General features: G+C 35.5%; 2 protein-coding genes across 6 annotated transcripts in view; one reads left to right on the plus strand and one right to left on the minus strand.

The window, feature by feature from the left end:
- The window catches only part of map4k5 (mitogen-activated protein kinase kinase kinase kinase 5), a 28,324-nt gene extending 21,335 nt beyond the window's left edge, over window positions 1-6,989 (minus strand). For all 3 annotated transcript variants that reach the window (XM_058795158.1, XM_058795157.1, XM_058795156.1), the window contains exons 1-3: window positions 6,790-6,989; window positions 5,889-6,070; window positions 1,376-1,433 (exon numbers count right to left, since the gene is read on the minus strand). In XM_058795158.1, coding sequence (XP_058651141.1) covers window positions 1,376-1,433; window positions 5,889-5,996 — 166 coding nt within the window. In that variant the 5' untranslated portion in view covers window positions 5,997-6,070; window positions 6,790-6,989. The remainder of the gene's footprint in view (window positions 1-1,375; window positions 1,434-5,888; window positions 6,071-6,789) is intronic.
- Window positions 6,990-7,876: 887 nt separating this feature from the next.
- On the plus strand, window positions 7,877-16,925 carry atl1 (atlastin GTPase 1). Of its 3 annotated transcripts, XM_058794726.1 has the most exons (15): window positions 7,877-8,066; window positions 8,517-8,612; window positions 10,028-10,278; window positions 10,406-10,540; window positions 11,258-11,362; window positions 11,462-11,512; window positions 11,964-12,020; window positions 12,179-12,271; window positions 12,346-12,484; window positions 12,605-12,732; window positions 13,278-13,334; window positions 13,456-13,527; window positions 13,605-14,036; window positions 16,271-16,285; window positions 16,423-16,925. In XM_058794726.1, exons 1-15 carry the CDS (start codon window positions 8,033-8,035, stop codon window positions 16,531-16,533), a joined length of 1,776 nt encoding a protein of 591 aa, XP_058650709.1. In that variant the 5' UTR covers window positions 7,877-8,032; the 3' UTR covers window positions 16,534-16,925. The 3 variants fall into 3 exon arrangements, with proteins under 3 accessions (XP_058650709.1, XP_058650710.1, XP_058650712.1); XM_058794727.1 differs by lacking the exon at window positions 8,517-8,612; XM_058794729.1 differs by lacking the exons at window positions 7,877-8,066; window positions 8,517-8,612; window positions 10,028-10,278 and having other exon boundaries at window positions 10,429-10,540; window positions 11,229-11,362.
- The last annotated feature ends 413 nt before the right edge of the window (window positions 16,926-17,338 follow it).

Consider the following 17,338-nt stretch of genomic DNA (forward strand, 5'->3'; position numbering starts at 1 on the left):
GTGGCACACTACTACTACTATGCTAAAACACTCTTCAGAGAAGTTGCAACTTGCAGATTTCAATTATGAGAATCTCTTTTCCGTTGTAAAGCACTACAGAATTTTTTTTGGGGGGGAAAAATCTAATTTTGATAGTGATTTAAAATGATTTTAAAATAAATAAATAAAGTAAAATAAAATAAATAAACAAATAGGGTGGCAAAATTTGACTATAATAATAATAAATTATGGTTGTTATTATTATAAGCAAATATTTAAATATTTGTAAACTAAACAAGAAATATTACTATTGTGCCAAATAAAAATATGAAACAAAACAAGAAATATTACTATTGTAAAACTTTACTGTGGAATAAAAAAAAGACTATTCAAGAAAAACAGTATAACAATAATAATAAACTGTATAGTACAACTGTAAAATTACAATACAAATGTCTGTTTTCATTTTTTTTTTTTTAAATCAAGCTTTTATTTTGTCAGAAAACTGCCAAACTTGATGATTGTAATTTCCAAATACATGTTTATAAGCATCCCAAACATGAAGCACATGCAGAGATGAAATTGTGTGGACCAGCAATTACTGTGAATCCAACTGCTCCGAGACACTGAAAACACCAGATTATGAGCTGCTCGCGTGAAAATGAACATAGTGCTGCACTTCACTTTGCAGCATGCAGTGCATATATTTACATATAACCTTTGCAATCTGATAAGCACACAAAGCCATACGTTATTTCGGTTTTATTTCGATTAACTGTGCAGCTTTATAGCTGATCATCCTATATTAATAAATACATTTTAACATAACAAACACCCAATATATATATATATATATATATATATATATATATATATATATGACTGAATTAAAATATTCTGACCTTACAGAAAGGTTAGACCACTTAAAAGTGCTTCTGTTTGTTTCTTTTGATCTGGCTCTTAATGATTTAAGTCATCTCTTGGGATACTTGAAGTCAAACAAAGCCATGAGAGGATGAGAACTGAACAGCTTTTACGCAAGGGGTAAACTGACAGTTTTGTCCATAATTCAAGGAGGTCCAGCTTTAAACGCTATAATTTGCAAATACGTTATATTAATTATGAACTAACTGCAACTGGACATGCGTGTGTGTGCAACAACCAAACACCATTTCCAAGCAAGGAAAAACCTTGCATAACTCTTCACACTCCCTTAAAATGGTGGGACAGGCCTCTGCTGAGAGGCGCTAGTGTTCATGTACATCAACCTAAACAATCATTAATTCCTCCTTTCATTCTTCACTAGTGAAAACAAGACAGGATGTGTCAAATGAGCTACACCACAGACTTCACACACCACACCTCCTCAGGCTCAACAGAGTGGCTTCATACTCACCGGGCTCAAGTTTGATGATCTTCACTGCTGCAAGCTCTCCAGTAGAGATATTACGAGCCTGCAGAATACAAACACAAGGAGAGAAAAGTGATTCAAAAAGGAGAGAGCGAGAATAGTTTCCGATCAAAACACTGGAATGTGAGCGTGTAAGTGAGAGCAGTGTCTCTGATGGAAACAGTCTCATCGTTTCCAAATGGAAGTAGGTCGACAGCCATCAAAACACATAAGGATACACAGAAGAGAGTCTTGTGGGCTGTCCTGGATGAAATGTCTATTTAATACCTCTATTTTAGATAACTAGCTTTAAGGTTTGCACACTTTTTTGCTAGTGAATTTTCTTGGCATTTCCATGAATGCTTTATGATTAATGGATATGGATTTTTTAATTAACTTTATAAAGACTCACAAAGAGAAATTTCAAATTCACCATAAAAATATCTATGACATTTATAATAGGGGTGCAACGGATCGTAGATGATCCGTACGGACCAGTCCCTATGGTTCGGCACACATGTGATTCGCGGATTAACTGTTAAGTTCAACCAGTATAGACTGAAAGTTATCATCTGCACCTGTTTTGTCTTGCCAAATTACACATTCAAGCAATTTCAGGCCATTCAGATGAAGTCGAATCGGGATTTGCGTGCCGTTTTCTGCGCTCAGCCACTGCCGCACGTAATAGAGGCTGACATTTTTTTCGGAAATCCCGCGGGATGGGAGACAAAATCGCTACAAATGACGTGATTGGGACGTGACAGGAAAAAATGTCAGCGGATTGGGGCGGGACCAGGAATAGTAATGATACCCAACTTTATACACAAATATAAAGCAAACTGCGCTTTCTGCCATCTAGGTCTCTGTGAACTTGAGCGAGAAACTTCGAAACTCCGTCTATGAAAAATATATCTATAGAGAGTGAAATGTCTACTTTCAAATGAAAAAAAAAAAATAATTTGAATAGAAAACGTGTGTTAGCATGGATGATTTACATGAAATTTAATGTGTGTGCAATGCACAGTGTGCATTGTTTAAGCTGGCTTTCAGTTCAATATAATAACTAAAAAACTACATTTTGGATTTTTATTCAACTAAGGTGGGCACGCTGTGATCTGTACTGTATTTCTGTACTGTACTATACTGTAGTCATTCTTCCGGGACTGGAATGGGACGGGATTTTCCCCCAGTTTTTTCGTGGCCGTAACAGAATAAGACTCAAATTCCTAACGACTCGTTTAGGCGATTGCGAGCCGACTTTTTTTTTTATAGACAATAACTTTATTTATCGTGCATTCTTGGCTTCAGAACTTTGCAGATAGTTTATGTTCACATACAGCTACATGGCACACTGCATGAAAGGTAATATTCGAAAAGGCATAATAGGGGCACTTTAAGTTAACATATACAGCTGAGATAGAAACCGAATGCGTGTCAGTATTAGGTCCGTGCATTTAGTGTTAAAGAGACAGCAGCCTAGAAATACCTATTTCTGTCTTGTCTGCTAATCAAACAACACCACAGCTTTAACAAAGATGAATCTGTATTTAATTTATGCAGTAAGAATTATGTTGCTTTACACTTAATTATTAAATTTCTGCACCTGAATACTACTGTTACTGTCTTTATATAGCCTATATAATTTTTCATTGTAGGCTGTTCATCTATGCTTGTAATTTGTACAATTGTTCTTGTTATATTACTGAATTTAATAGTTAAGCTAGTAGTTTCTGCTGGGGTATAGAAGTACTTAAAAGCTCACTTTAGTAATAAATGAAAAGCAAATAGTTTTTTTTTTTTTTTTGCTGATCCGTGCCGTGACTCAAAATCCGTAGTATGATCCGAACCGTGAGTTTTGTGATCTGTTGCACCACTAGTTTATAAGATTTTATGCATTTCCCAGACAGTCTCAGGTTTTCTGTGACTGTGTGAACTGAACTCTGTAGCTTGCCATAGCCTATAACCTGCAGGTGTGATTTAGCAGTTCATAAAAAGTGTTTATCTTAAGACTGATCCAGAGAAACAGGCCAGTATGATTGTGTGTGAATGTGTGAGACAACATGAGTAACAAGACACATCTACATCTGAGTTAGAAAAACAAGTGTTTGGAAGGAAGTTACATGTGGCCTGAGCCTCAGTGAGAAAAACACAGCACACCACATGTACCACCAATTTAGTCAATGCCGTCCATCGATAACACACAACAAAGTAAATCAGTATGACTGCTTTGCACTATCTTTACTGTACAGTAAAACACACAGTAGCATAATGGAAACTATCAGTTGAACCAGGTAACTACATTTTATTATCAAGCAGGCAAGATTATGCTAACCATAGCCCTAAATCATTATGAATACACTTAACTAATCTTAATACAATTTTAAACTGTATTCTGTAACCCATTATGCTTCAGAATACAATTCCTAAACTAGTTTGTGACCAGTAAAGCAGCCCAATTTGATCTGTGAACTAGGGCTGAGCAAAATATTGAATATTCACAATATATCTGCAATGGTTTTGCTGCTTTAAACTTTCTTTTTCGATAAACTAATTCAAAGATACAATTTTTCATCATTAAAAAAATGTTTAACTAAATTCTGTTTTATTTTTCCCCAAATTCTGTGGTTATGTTAAATGTTAATATTGAAAAAGCAGTCTAATGAAAAAAAATCTTTAACAATTTAATATACTATAAAATTTTAAACAATACTGGTTCAAATAAATTTTCCTAAATAAGCAAAAAGTAGTGTAGAAAACATGACTTTGGTATTTTTACTGCATTTTTTTTTTTATTTACTACATTTGAACATTTTGAGTAAAATTAGCTGATTTGGTTCAGCTGCTTAAAAAACACTAAAATTTTAAGTTGTTTAAAAACAAACACATAATGATTTATTAAATATAATACAAATCCTGAATATAGTAAAAAGAGTTATAATTGAGATATAATGGTTTTAGGTTATCATCTAGCCTTACAGTAAACAATAACCTTAGGAGCCTAATGTAATCGGACAGATCAATGCTGAACCCTCAGATCATCCACATAACCAGCAGCCAAACACCCATCCAGGAAGTGTGTCCAGCGAACAATAACAGAAGCAGTGAATGTAATATGCAGACCTACACACACACACACTCCTGCACTCTGCTGAATGAATGGAAACTACAACATTCACCAGATTTCCAAGCACTTCCAGACCGCCGGCTACATCCAAATTCCTGGGGGACAATGTGTGTGTGTGTTTAGTCTCCAAATAAACAAATTAAACACTCATGTTGCACTCAGACTCAGCCAAATGCAAGTTAATAAATCTTTGATCAAAGTTTCCATGAGATCAAGTATGATTTTTTTTTAAATTGAATCTCTTGAGCATAATTCAGAACGAGAACTCACAGATCCCACATGCCTTTTTCATTTTCAAATATTTATTTCTACTGCATTTCTCCGCAAAAACTTATGAGCAAAAGAGGATTAATTCAGTTTTTAGCCAGAATAAACCAAGAAATAGATTTTAACATTTTCTGAAGAGTTGTGTGTGCATGTGTAAAAACATGCCACTAAAATGTGAGTAGTGAGTGGTTGCTAGGGTATTTCTATACGGTTACTAAGATGTTCTTGGTGATTTGGGTCTCAACAGGCACGATTTGAGGTTTCATATATGAATATGACTATAGCAGAAACGATGCTGGAGAATATCTATGCTGAATTTAATATTAAGGATTATTTGTTTGTTCTAATCTATTAATCATATATGAGCATGAATAATAATAATAATAATAAAAGTGATGCTTGCCACTACCTGCATCACCTAATATTTAATTTCCTAATGGTTTCTATTAGTTTTTTTACCATAACCATAAAAGACACTATATAAAGTTTCATGGGAGTGTTTGCTAGGTCTATTTACATAGTAAAGTTCAAACCAAACGGTTCTGTTCACAAAAACCACCAACCACATATGTCGTTAATACACTGAAAAGTTATTCTTCTCACAGGAGCTGCTACTGAGACATTTTCTGACCTTATATGGCCTTTTTCTCTTGAGGGATTTGGAAAGGCAGTAAATGAACACATGCCGGGATAACGCACGGTCAGGAATGAGTCTCTTTACATTCAGAGCTTTAAATCCATGCAGGAAATATTCCACGTGTGGTATGACAGTGCAAAATCCAAACATCTCATGAATGTGACTTTGCCACACTTTAAAAGCTTCAGGATTCCTAAACAGCTAAAAAATAATAATATTAATAACTAAATAAATACATTATTAAATTTTCTTGCTACTGCTCATATCAGTAGCTCTCCGTATGCAAATAGCAACCAAAGACTGATGACTCCAGGTAAAAACTCTGACCCAACAAGGAAACATTGCAACCACATAATCATATTAACAAACTGTTACCGGCTAAAATTGAAGCCAAATATCAACTACACATATATGTATGTATATACACACACATTACTGTTTGCTATATAATAGAGTTATCTCATGAATCCCAGGTATAATGGGTCCAGTACCTTATACACATCTCCATAGGTCCCGCTGCCAACTCTCTGGATCAGCTCAAAGTCGTGCTGCGGGTTTCTGCGCTGAATCTCCCCTCCGGACCGGCCCAGCGGATCCATGCTGTCGGACTGGAGGATTTACTACTTTAATGACCCAGATTCAGTTTTACAACAGACCTGCGGTCCACAGCCCCCTGAAAAATAACAGAAACCAGAACAACATGAGATTAAAAACAGCACACCTAAACTTAAAGACAGACAGAGAAACAGTTAGTTAGATAGACAGACAGATAGATAGACAGACAGATAGATAGATAAAATATTATAATTAAGCCTTTTTATAAAGACAACAAAAACATCTGTTAGCAAACTATACCTGCTTTTAATAGTGTAATTGGTGCAGATGTTTATACATTTTAAAAGTATTTATTTTTAAATACAATATAGGAGATTTTAAGCTGTATATTCAGTTATTTGGACACATGTCAAATTTATTGACGGGTGTCAGGAAGTTATAACTGTCCAAACCTGGTGGTTTGTTTTAAAAGTTTCCCCTTCATAGTGAGAAAGACAGTTTAACTTTTTTTTTTTTATGTTTAAATAATTAAAGTAATTTTTTTTGTCTGCATCTCCGTGTATGAAGCTAGCTCAGCTAACTTCTGCTAACTAATCTCACATAATCACTTCAACCTGAAACTTCATTTTTAAAGACAAAATATAAACATACAAATATGTTCATAAAGCATAATCCAGATTTTACAGATATATAGTTGCATTTAGCTGGTGAGTGTTTTAAGAGACTTTCGCTCTAAGCGACAAAGTTAAACCGAAGCTAATGCTAATGCTATAAACAGCGTCAAACTACAACGCCAAATAAATCACTTAAATTCAAAAACTTTAATTTAAACTTCACCATTTGTGCGATTAATCGTTGTCCTCGGAACTCATTAAGATTTAAAGTTTTCCGAAATGCCGAAGTTCATTTTGCGTCGAAATAACCATCCAAACAGGAACAGAGAGAAGAGCAAACTAACTTCAACTGAAGCCAGATCACCAGACCTCACACACAGACAGAGACACACACTCAAAACCGCGCACAGACACAGATACACACTCACACACACAGAGAGAGAAAAGCAAACATACTATATAAAAGCAAACAAAAATGTTAAAGCATAACACAATATCTCTTTCACTTTAATTCACTCCACTCACTGTGCATTATTTGAGCAACAATGGTACCATTGTAGGGACAAAGTAGTAGTAGCTGGTTAGACAACGGTTACAGTCAATAGTTATAGTGAAAAATAAATAATCAGAACAATACATAAAATAATTAACTGGTGTTATTTATTTTTGTTGTCTTCATTTGTAAGATTTATTTTTCTTGTTTTAAATAATAAGTCATAAATATCTATTGCTTATGATTTATAGTGCATGAAATCTAAACAAACTAGACAAAACATGCCTTTCAGTAAAAGACGGGTTATTATGGCTTAACTCTTCTTTATTTGCTTTTCTTTTCTTTTTTTTAATTTTTATTTGTATTTTTATTTATTTTCTTTTTAGTGCACGCGTAGCGCCATCTGACGGATATTCTCAGATCTACGTAGCAAAGCTTATGAATATTGCCATTTCTAATGATTATTGGGTGAACGTCATGTTTCACAGTTATTTGCAAATTGTGAGTGAGGACAGAGAGATACAATAAGAGAATAGACTGTTTAATAAACGGTAAATTAATAATAAAGTAGTGTTATAAATTAATATGTGTTTTCTATGTGTAAACAGCAGATATTGTTAAATCTATTATTCTAAGGGATTCAGTGCTGACGGGTCTGGATAATAATTGAATCCTCAAAAATACTGAATTGAAATAATACAGTAAAGAGTTAAAATATGAGAGCCATGATTTAGACCAACCAATTAGAGACAGCGTCAGGGTTTCTAAGCCCCGCCCATTACAGTATAGATGTTTACCAGCCGCGGGTTCCACAGCGCCGCTAGGCGGTCCAATGGTGCGCTGCACATTTGTTTCAGATGAGAATGAGCCTCCATCACTGGCAGCTGATTTCCAGCATCGCATTCGTCTCATGATCGCTGTTTAGAACCGAACCGACCCGACCCGAATACTAAAACAAAACATCCAGTGAGACATGGCACGAGACAAAAAGGACAGAGACAGCTGGGGTAAGACCATTTTAATCCAATAAACCATCCAGACGTGAGACGGGTTATTGTGCGATTCTGTAAATTTTGAGGATGCTGCTACATAGACACTCTGTCTGTATGTTAAGGAACACACACAAATAAACACAAACAAAAACAATGCTTTTCCCCTGTCCAAATCAGCTGATTTGGTCCGGACCACAGCCCTGTTCCGCCCTGTATCTGTGCGTGTGTTTGTGATGACAGCTATTTTTTTTTTTTTTACTGGTGTAACATCTATATTTAAAAGCAATGTGACATTTGCAGTATTTGGATGTCTGTGGGAACACAAATTCGTGCTCGTTTGTATAATGCACCCACCCTTTTCTTACACATCCCAGTCAATAACATGCTTTTATTTTTAATACTGCGTCCTTGTATTATTGATACTGATGTTTCAGGAAAATTTGTCACTGTTTTTCTACATTGCAGTGGTTAAAATCAGAAGTGATCTGACTGTGTGTGAAGTGATGTGCATTGATGCCAGTGACCCACATAAGCAGATCTCTGTACATCTGCTACAGGCCTGTATGGAGATGCTGGTTTATATAATATACACGGTAGCCTTAAGAATGCTTGCTGCTCTAACCAGGCCTGACCAGGTGAATATGACATGATAAAGAGCAAGAGAGAGAGAACACTAGAGCTCTACAAGCTAATTTGAATGTAAATAATTTACAGTGTTGGGACAGTATTGTTGTGGCTTTGATGCTAACCAGTGGCAGAAGTGTAAATGCAATGCTGTGAACAGCTTCATCACATCCTTATAATCTGAATTAGGCCCACTAAGGTCCTTTTAGCCCTATATCCATGATCAATATCCATTACTGTTCAGTTGCATTTAAGAAATGCTTGATAAATGCATCAATTAGAGGGCAGATCCTCCAGAGCAACCTGGTGTATTACTAGTTCATATACTCATATAATGCTTAAAAACACATTAACCATTAGGGTAGCAGCTGGTATAATGCTGGACAACCAGTTTTGTTCTTGCATTAGGTCTGAGATGTATTTCAGGACCTCTTAACCCATAAAACATCTCTATGATCCACATCACACTAGCCTTGATGACAGAGGTCAAGATCATCACTAAAGCTCCATTAGGATTGTCTGCTGCATTAAGCTTTACTAAACCATGACTCCACAATTTGTCCCAGGAGAACGTTAGATTGAGAAAAGAAAGATGTTTTTATGTTGAGTCATTGCAACTGAAATGCTCTTCCATAACATTTGTCTTATGATCACTTGTCCCTGATTTGGATTTAGGCCTTATTTGATATCAAATAGATGATTATCTAAAGCATAATGTGGCATTAATGCTCCACTAATTCACACATACCCAACCAGAGTTATTACTTTTAAGTAAACCTAACTATTAAAAACATTTTTGTTAATTAAAAAGGCTGAAATTATATATATATATATATATATATATATATATATATATATATATATATATATATATATATATATATATATATATATATATATATATATATATATATATATATAGATAGATAGATAGATAGATAGATAAAATTATAATTAAACCTAAATAGTAATATGTAATACTAATAATAATAAAATGACAAAGGCACATATCAAAATGAACAAAAATTAAACTAAGATTAAAATGAAAACAAAAATTTTAAAAAGTATTAAAAAAATGTAAAATGAAAAGCAAATTTGAAATATTATATAATACTAAAATAACACTGCATGATGCACTTTCACTTTTATTTTAGTAATTTGACATAGAGGTATCAGTGCAACCCATACATTATGATCCATATAGAGCACTGCATTTAAAAGTAGCAGCTTTAAGAGCATTAACAGTACATGACGTGTCTGTCGGCTGCGGTTTGCTTACATTGTCGGATGTCTACCACTATGACAGTCGCTGCAATAGCAGGACTAACATATTTAAATGTGGTTGTGTTCAGGGTCTTTCGGGGATAAGAACGTGTATGACTGGAGCTCAGAGGAGGAGGAGACAGACGGACGGGCGCGGCCAGTGCAGGTGTTGGTGGTGAAAGATGACCACACGTTTGAGCTGGACGAGGCAGCACTCAGTAAGATCCTGCTGGCTGAAGAGGTTAGAGACAGAGAGGTGGTGGCCATCTCTGTGGCAGGAGCCTTCCGCAAGGGCAAATCCTTCCTCATGGACTTCATGCTGCGTTACATGTACAGCCAGGTGAGACCGGCTTTAATTCATAGTCTAAAGTATAAATGCATGTATTATTGCTCTCAGACTAGTTCCAAATCACAATCAGCTTCTTTTTGAAGTTTGTGTAATCTGTAATATGTGTGTTTGCGTTCAGGCCAGCGATACGTGGCTGGGGGACCCAGATGAGCCGCTGACGGGATTCTCATGGAGAGGAGGCTCAGAGCGGGAGACCACTGGCATTCAGATCTGGAGTGAAGTCTTCCTGGTGGACAAACCAGATGGTAGCAAGGTAAGAACCAAACTAAATACCTACCTGCACTACTGTTCGAAAGTTTGGGGTCTGTAAGTTTGTATGTTTTTGAAAGAAGTCTCACCAAGGAAACATGGTCACCATGGCTGCATTTATTTAATCAAAATATGAAAAATAATAATAAAAACAAGTAATAAAGTGACTTACAATTAAACATTTTCAATTTTAATATATATTTTTAAATGTAATATTTTAAAATGTGATGGCAAAACTTAATTTTCAGCAGCCATTACTCCAGTCTTTAGTATCACGTGATCCTTCAGAAATCATTCTTATATGCTGATTTGCTGCTCAAGAAACATTTCTTCTTATTATCAATGCTAAAAACATTTAAAAAAAAATTTGTACAAACTATAATACTTTTTTTTTCAGGATTCTATGATGAATAGAAAGCTCAAAATAACCGCAGTTATTTGACTTATAAATCTTTTATTACATTATAAATTACTTTACTGTCACTTTTCAGAAAATAAATGGATCATTGTTGAGTAAAAGTAGTAAACATACTGACCCTGAACAATAGTGTATACTCATTCTCATGACTTGAGTGAAACTATAATCTAATATATCTGTGTAAGCAGAGCCTGTAACTCAGCCCTGTATGTGAAAATGAAACAACTCTCCACTAAACACCAGAGGAAATTTCCTGAGGACCATTAGTGTGTAGACATGCACACTATGCTGTTTTTCCTGTAGGTGGCAGTGCTGCTAATGGACACACAGGGGACCTTTGACAGCCAGTCCACTCTCCGTGACTCAGCTACTGTATTTGCCCTCAGTACCATGATAAGCTCTATGCAGGTAAAATCCCCCCCAAAAACCTGTGACCTTAAACATGTCTGTTCATCATATTTTCAATGAAATTCAGTGGAACCTTGATGCCATCTTTTCTTTTTCAAGGTGTATAACATATCTCAGAATGTTCAGGAAGATGATCTTCAGCATCTGCAGGTATAGAGACACTCATTTTCCCACTCGCTATGCTGTTGAACTGTATCAGAGTTTAATGAGATTCAAACAAATTTTTTTATTACATTTTTGTATATTCAAATTATTTATAAAGCACTAGAAAAAACACGAGTGCACCAAATCATGCTATGTAATTAAAAGATAATATAAAAAAATATACAATAAAAATAGGCAGCTGCAAGTTTATGCTTGAAATTAGATAAACCCGACAAGCTTATTGGTAAGGATATTGGTAAAAAGCCATAATTTTTTGAATGTTAAACAGAAAAGCCACTGGTATGAAATAAATGAATATCTTGAAAGGACATTTATTTAGAGTACAGTTTATTGTTGTTGTACTGTGAAACTGTAAAAATGAATAACTATAAAAAAAATGTGCTTGCGTAAAAAACAAAATAAAACTCTTTGCTTTTGTTTTTGCTGACCTTTATAGCTTTTCACTGAATACGGCAGACTGGCCATGGAAGAAACATTTCTCAAACCATTTCAGGTATTTGCTGTATTTTAATGTTTCTGCTGACATCTTTTTTGTAGTATCATTCTGAAACAGACTGTTCTTCATGAAACTGTCGTTATAAAATGCTTTTATATGCATTATACTACTATAAATGAACATCAGTACTCACCTTCTATGTGTTTTTACACAAGTCAATGATCTTTCTGGTGCGGGACTGGAGCTTTCCATATGAGTTTCCCTATGGACAGGAAGGAGGAATGAAATTTCTGGAGAAAAGATTAAAGGTCAGGAGGTTAATATGGAAATAACATGTGACAACACTGAAATCAGAACCACCACAACGTGTGTTTATATGTAGATCTCAGAGAATCAACACGAGGAGCTGCAGAACGTGAGGAAACACATCCATTCCTGCTTCACCAACATCTCCTGCTTCCTCATGCCACACCCGGGACTCAAGGTGGCCACAAACCCACACTTTGATGGCAGATTGAGGGGTATGTCTACAGATGCACGCTTAATCAGTAGATTGTAGCTGAGCTCAAATATGTGGAAGCTATGTTGGCGTCCTTATACTGTGAAGTACAAAAACACCTGTTTCCAATTGTGTGTTTCAGAGATCGATCAAGATTTTATCAATAATCTGCAAGTGCTTGTTCCGTGGTTACTACGCCCCAAAAACCTGGACGTGAAAGAGATAAATGGAAGCCAAATCACCTGCCGTGGACTTCTGGAGTACTTCAAGGTAATAGTATTGTTAGAGGCGCATTAGCTACTACTAGGAATGAAATGGGAATTCACCTACAGGCATTTTTATTCAGAATGCAAATTTTTTTAATATAAAAAAAATCCATCTGCTGATGTTAAGTATAAATATATATATATATATATAAAATGTATTTACCTTTTATTTATACTTTTATTTCTCAAGAATGCATTAGACTTTTACATTGTTACAAAAAATTCTATAAAATAAATACTGTTCTTTTTAACTTTCTATTAATCAAAGAATCCTGAAAAACAAAACTGTTTTAGACACTGATCTGAAGGATCATGTGACACTGAAGACTGGAGTAATGTCTGCTGAAAATTAAAAATTCACAGTTATTTTAAATTGTAATAATATTTCATAAAATCTCAATCTAATATTAATAAAATCTTACAGACTGCAAATGGTTTATATATAATATAAAATAATACAATACTATTTTGTAAATTTCTGTAGTTTATAATTGTTAATTTGATATGTGAAATTCATTGAGTGAACTGAGCAGCTGTTTATGATTTTAGGCATATATCAAGATTTACCAGGGAGAAGAGCTGCCACATCCAAAATCCATGTTACAGGTATGACCTCTTAACGCCTAACGCACACATTCCACACCCACAGCCTGACATACAGTAAACACACCTAAGAGCTATTAGCATCACACAGTATGACAGTGTTTGGGTGTGCTTGTGTCCACAGGCCACAGCAGAAGCAAATAATCTGGCTGCAGTGGCTGCAGCTAAAGATCTATACAACAAGAAGATGGAGGAGGTGAGTGTGATACTAACTAACTCATTTCTTGTCGTATTAGTGTGACTCCCCTTCATCAAATGTATCTTACACCCTAGGTGAGCGGAGGAGATCGGCCTTTCCTCGCACCAAGCGTGCTGCAGGCGCGTCACTTGGGCATCCGTGAGGAGGCGGTGACGTTGTTTCGCAGCGTGAAGAAAATGGGTGGGGAGGAGTTTAGCCGGCGTTACCTGCTGCAGCTGGAGGCGGAGATCGACGAGCTGTTTGTGCAGTACATCAAACACAACGACTCCAAGAACATCTTCCACGCGGCACGAACACCCGCAACGCTGTTCGTGGTGATCTTTGTGATGTATGTGGCCGCAGGGATCACGGGGTTCGTGGGTGTTGACATCATCGCAAGCATCTGCAACATGGTGCTGGGCTTCGCGCTCATCACTCTGTGCACCTGGGCGTACATCCGCTACTCAGGAGAATACAGAGAACTGGGCGCCGTCATTGATCAGGTGGCCGGAGCGCTCTGGGATCAGGTAAAACACAACATTTAAAAGGAAATAAATACTTACTGTACTTTAAAGTATGCATTTAGATATAGTTTACTTATATAAATGTTTTGAATTGTCAGCAGCCATTACTCCAGTCTTCAGTATTACATGATCCTTCAGTAATTATTTGGTGCTTAAGAAAAGTTCTATATTATTATCAATATTGAAATCAGTTGTGCTGCTTAATATTTTTGTGTAAACCGTAATACATTTTTACAGGATTCTTTAATGAATGGAACATAAAAATTTAAAACAGCAGCAACAACAATAAAACTGCATTTATTATATATATATATATATATATATATATATATATATATATATATATATATAATTTTTTTTTTTTTGTATTTACTGTAATACATTTACTGTCACTTTTCAACTTCAATGCGTCACTGCTAAATAAAAGTATTAATTTCTTTAATAAAAAACTTAATGACTCCAAATTTTTGAATGGTAGTGTATATACACATAATATTAATAACAATAATATTCATTCATATAATAAAAAATATTTAAACAAACTAAAATGTTTTTTCAGTGAAGCAAATTAATGTAGAAATGCTTTAATATATACAGTGCTGTGAAAAGGTTTTTTGCCTCCTTTTTAAATTTTTTTGACATTTTTTGCAAATTTGTCACACTTAAAAGATTCAGATCATCAAACAAATTTTAATATTACACAAAGATAATGCAAGTAAATACAAAATCCAGTTTTTAAATGATAATTTCATTTATTAAGGGAAAAAAGCTGTCCAAACCTACCTGGCCCTACATGAAAAATTAATTGCCCCCTCCTATTAAATCGTGAAAGAACTGTGATTAACCACATTATTTTAGAAAGCTGAGTTAAATTTCACTAGCCAAACCCAGGCCTGATTACTGCCAGACCTGTTGAATCAAGAAATCACTTAAATAGAACATGTCTGACTAAGTGAAGCATGTTTAAAGAGCAACACAACATGCCGGGATCTAAAGAAATTCAAGAACAGATGAGAAACAAAATAGTTTACTTGTATCAGTCTGGAAAGGGTTATAAAGCCATTTCTAAGGCTTTGGGACTCCAGCAAACCATGGTCAGAGCCATTATCTACAAATGGAGAAAACTTGGAACAGTGGTGAACCTTCCCAGGAGTGGCCAGCCTACCAAAATTACTCCAAGAGCACAAAGACGACTCATCCAGGAGGTCATAAAAGAACCCAGAACAACATCTAAAGAACTGCAGGCCTCACTTGCCTCAATTAAGGTCAAAGACCCATTGCCAGTTATTGCAAACGCTTGATTGCAGTTGTTGCTGCAAAGGGTGGCACAACCAGTTATTAGGTTTAGGGGGCAATTACTTTTTCACGTAGGGCCAGGCAGGTTTGGACAGATTTTTTCCCTAAATAAATGAAATCATCATTTCAAATCTGCATTTTGTATTTACTTGGGTTATCTTTGTGTACTATTAAACTAAGTGTGACAAATATAAAAAAAAATAAATAAAAAAACAGGAAGGGGTGCAAAAAACTTTTCACAGCACTATGTGTGTGTGTATATATATATCTTTTGATCACCATGTTTTTGTGGATTAAAATGTTCACTTAAAGGGATACTCCACCCCAAAATGAAAATTTTGTCATTAATCACTTACCCCCATGTCGTTCCAAACCCGTAAAAGCTTTGTTCGTCCTCGGAACACAATTTAATATATTTTGGATGAAAATCGGGAGGCTTGGGACTGTCCCATTGACTGCCAAGTAAATTACACTGTCAAGGCACAGAAAAGTATGAAAAACATTGCCAAATGACATGGGGGTAAGTGATTAATGACAAAATTTTCATTTTGGGGTGGAGTATCCCTTTAAAATGTTAGAAGAAGCAGCAATGAAAACCTACAAAAGAGCAATAACATGCAAGTGCTATGACAAGTCTCAGTTTGCCTAACACAGTACACATAGCAAGGTTTATATATATATATATATATATATAACAAACAAAAACAAGTAGATAGAATAGAGAAAGCTAGTGTTAGAGACCTTTTTTTAAGAAAACACGCAGTTAGAAAATGAATAGAGAGCAAGTGTTAGAGATAAGTAAATAAGATAAGTGTTATAGATAATAAAACTGTAAAATCTGTAGACAGACAGACAGACAGTTAGATAGAAAGAAAGAAAGAAAATCAGGTCGCATTTTTATTACAGATTGATTAACTGTATTCCTCTTTTCTTTGTTTTAGGGAAGCACAAATGAGGTAAGGGGTGTTTACTCTACCTGCACACACGCCTGAACACACTTACCTATTTAGACATAAACAATTTCACTACATCTTACAAAAATGAAGAGACACCTCACATTTACATGTCGTATCTTCCTGTCCATCTCCCTCAGGCTCTGTATAAGCTGTACAGTGTAGCAGCAAACCACAGGCAGTTGTATAATCACGCCTTCCCTGGACACCAGACTGACCAACAGCCCGAGCAGGACAAGAAACAAAACTGACCCCACACAGTTCACGCAGACGCACTGTGGACAGTGACAGTGAAGCGTACAGTCAGAGAGAGAAAGAGACGCGGGACTGTTCAACGCTACAACAGGAACATATCGCCACAATCACCCACCACAGCAACATTCTGCACCTACAGCTCAGGCCCACGGTCAGACAGTGTGGAGAATCAGACTGAAAAGATTCTGACTGTGTTGATTGTGCCTGCGTTAGAAAATCACAGTATTAGTTCTGACAGTTCACCATTTTGCCATCTTCTCACTGTAAATACTGTTTCTCTCTCTGACACTCACATGAAAGCAGTCTGTGCTTATTTTGTAATGGATGTCGTATGTTGAGTTCAGTGCTATTTATAAGGGAATAAAATACTACATGTTTAAAAACACAAGTTGTAGTCATTATCATGAGCTAAACGACAGAGATTTTGCCTTCCATCCCATCATGTTTGGGGTATCAAACCTGAAAATACTGCACATTTGCTCCACTCAATGGTCATCATGGTAGAGCTCCTGGGCCGCTATTTGCAGCCAAGTGAATACAGTTCATTTGCCAAGTGTGTTTCAATAAAAAAATCACCAAGAATATCTGACATACATAGCATCATAAATTTAGTTTCTTTAGCTCTTATGCTCTTGAACGACTATAGGCTGCCATAAATTCATTTATAAAGACTTCTTTTGATCCATAAAGTGATAGTTGTGGGCATTCTGTTGATGTAGTTGATTCAATCGAATTTGAGACAAAACTATTTTTGTGCATATAGACAATTTATAATCATTGGAACTTTCTGGAAACCGTTGT

This window comes from Onychostoma macrolepis, chromosome 13 (assembly GCF_012432095.1).
Source record: "Onychostoma macrolepis isolate SWU-2019 chromosome 13, ASM1243209v1, whole genome shotgun sequence".
NCBI classification, from domain to species: domain Eukaryota; kingdom Metazoa; phylum Chordata; class Actinopteri; order Cypriniformes; family Cyprinidae; genus Onychostoma; species Onychostoma macrolepis.

Coding starts and splice junctions, on each gene's coding strand:
- atl1 (XM_058794726.1), top strand. CDS start 8,033: ATGGCACGAGACAAAAAGGACAGAGACAGCTGGG. Junction 11,363..11,461: donor CCATGATAAGCTCTATGCAG/GTAAAATCCCCC, acceptor TTCTTTTTCAAG/GTGTATAACATATCTCAGAA. Junction 12,733..13,277: donor GACTTCTGGAGTACTTCAAG/GTAATAGTATTG, acceptor TTATGATTTTAG/GCATATATCAAGATTTACCA.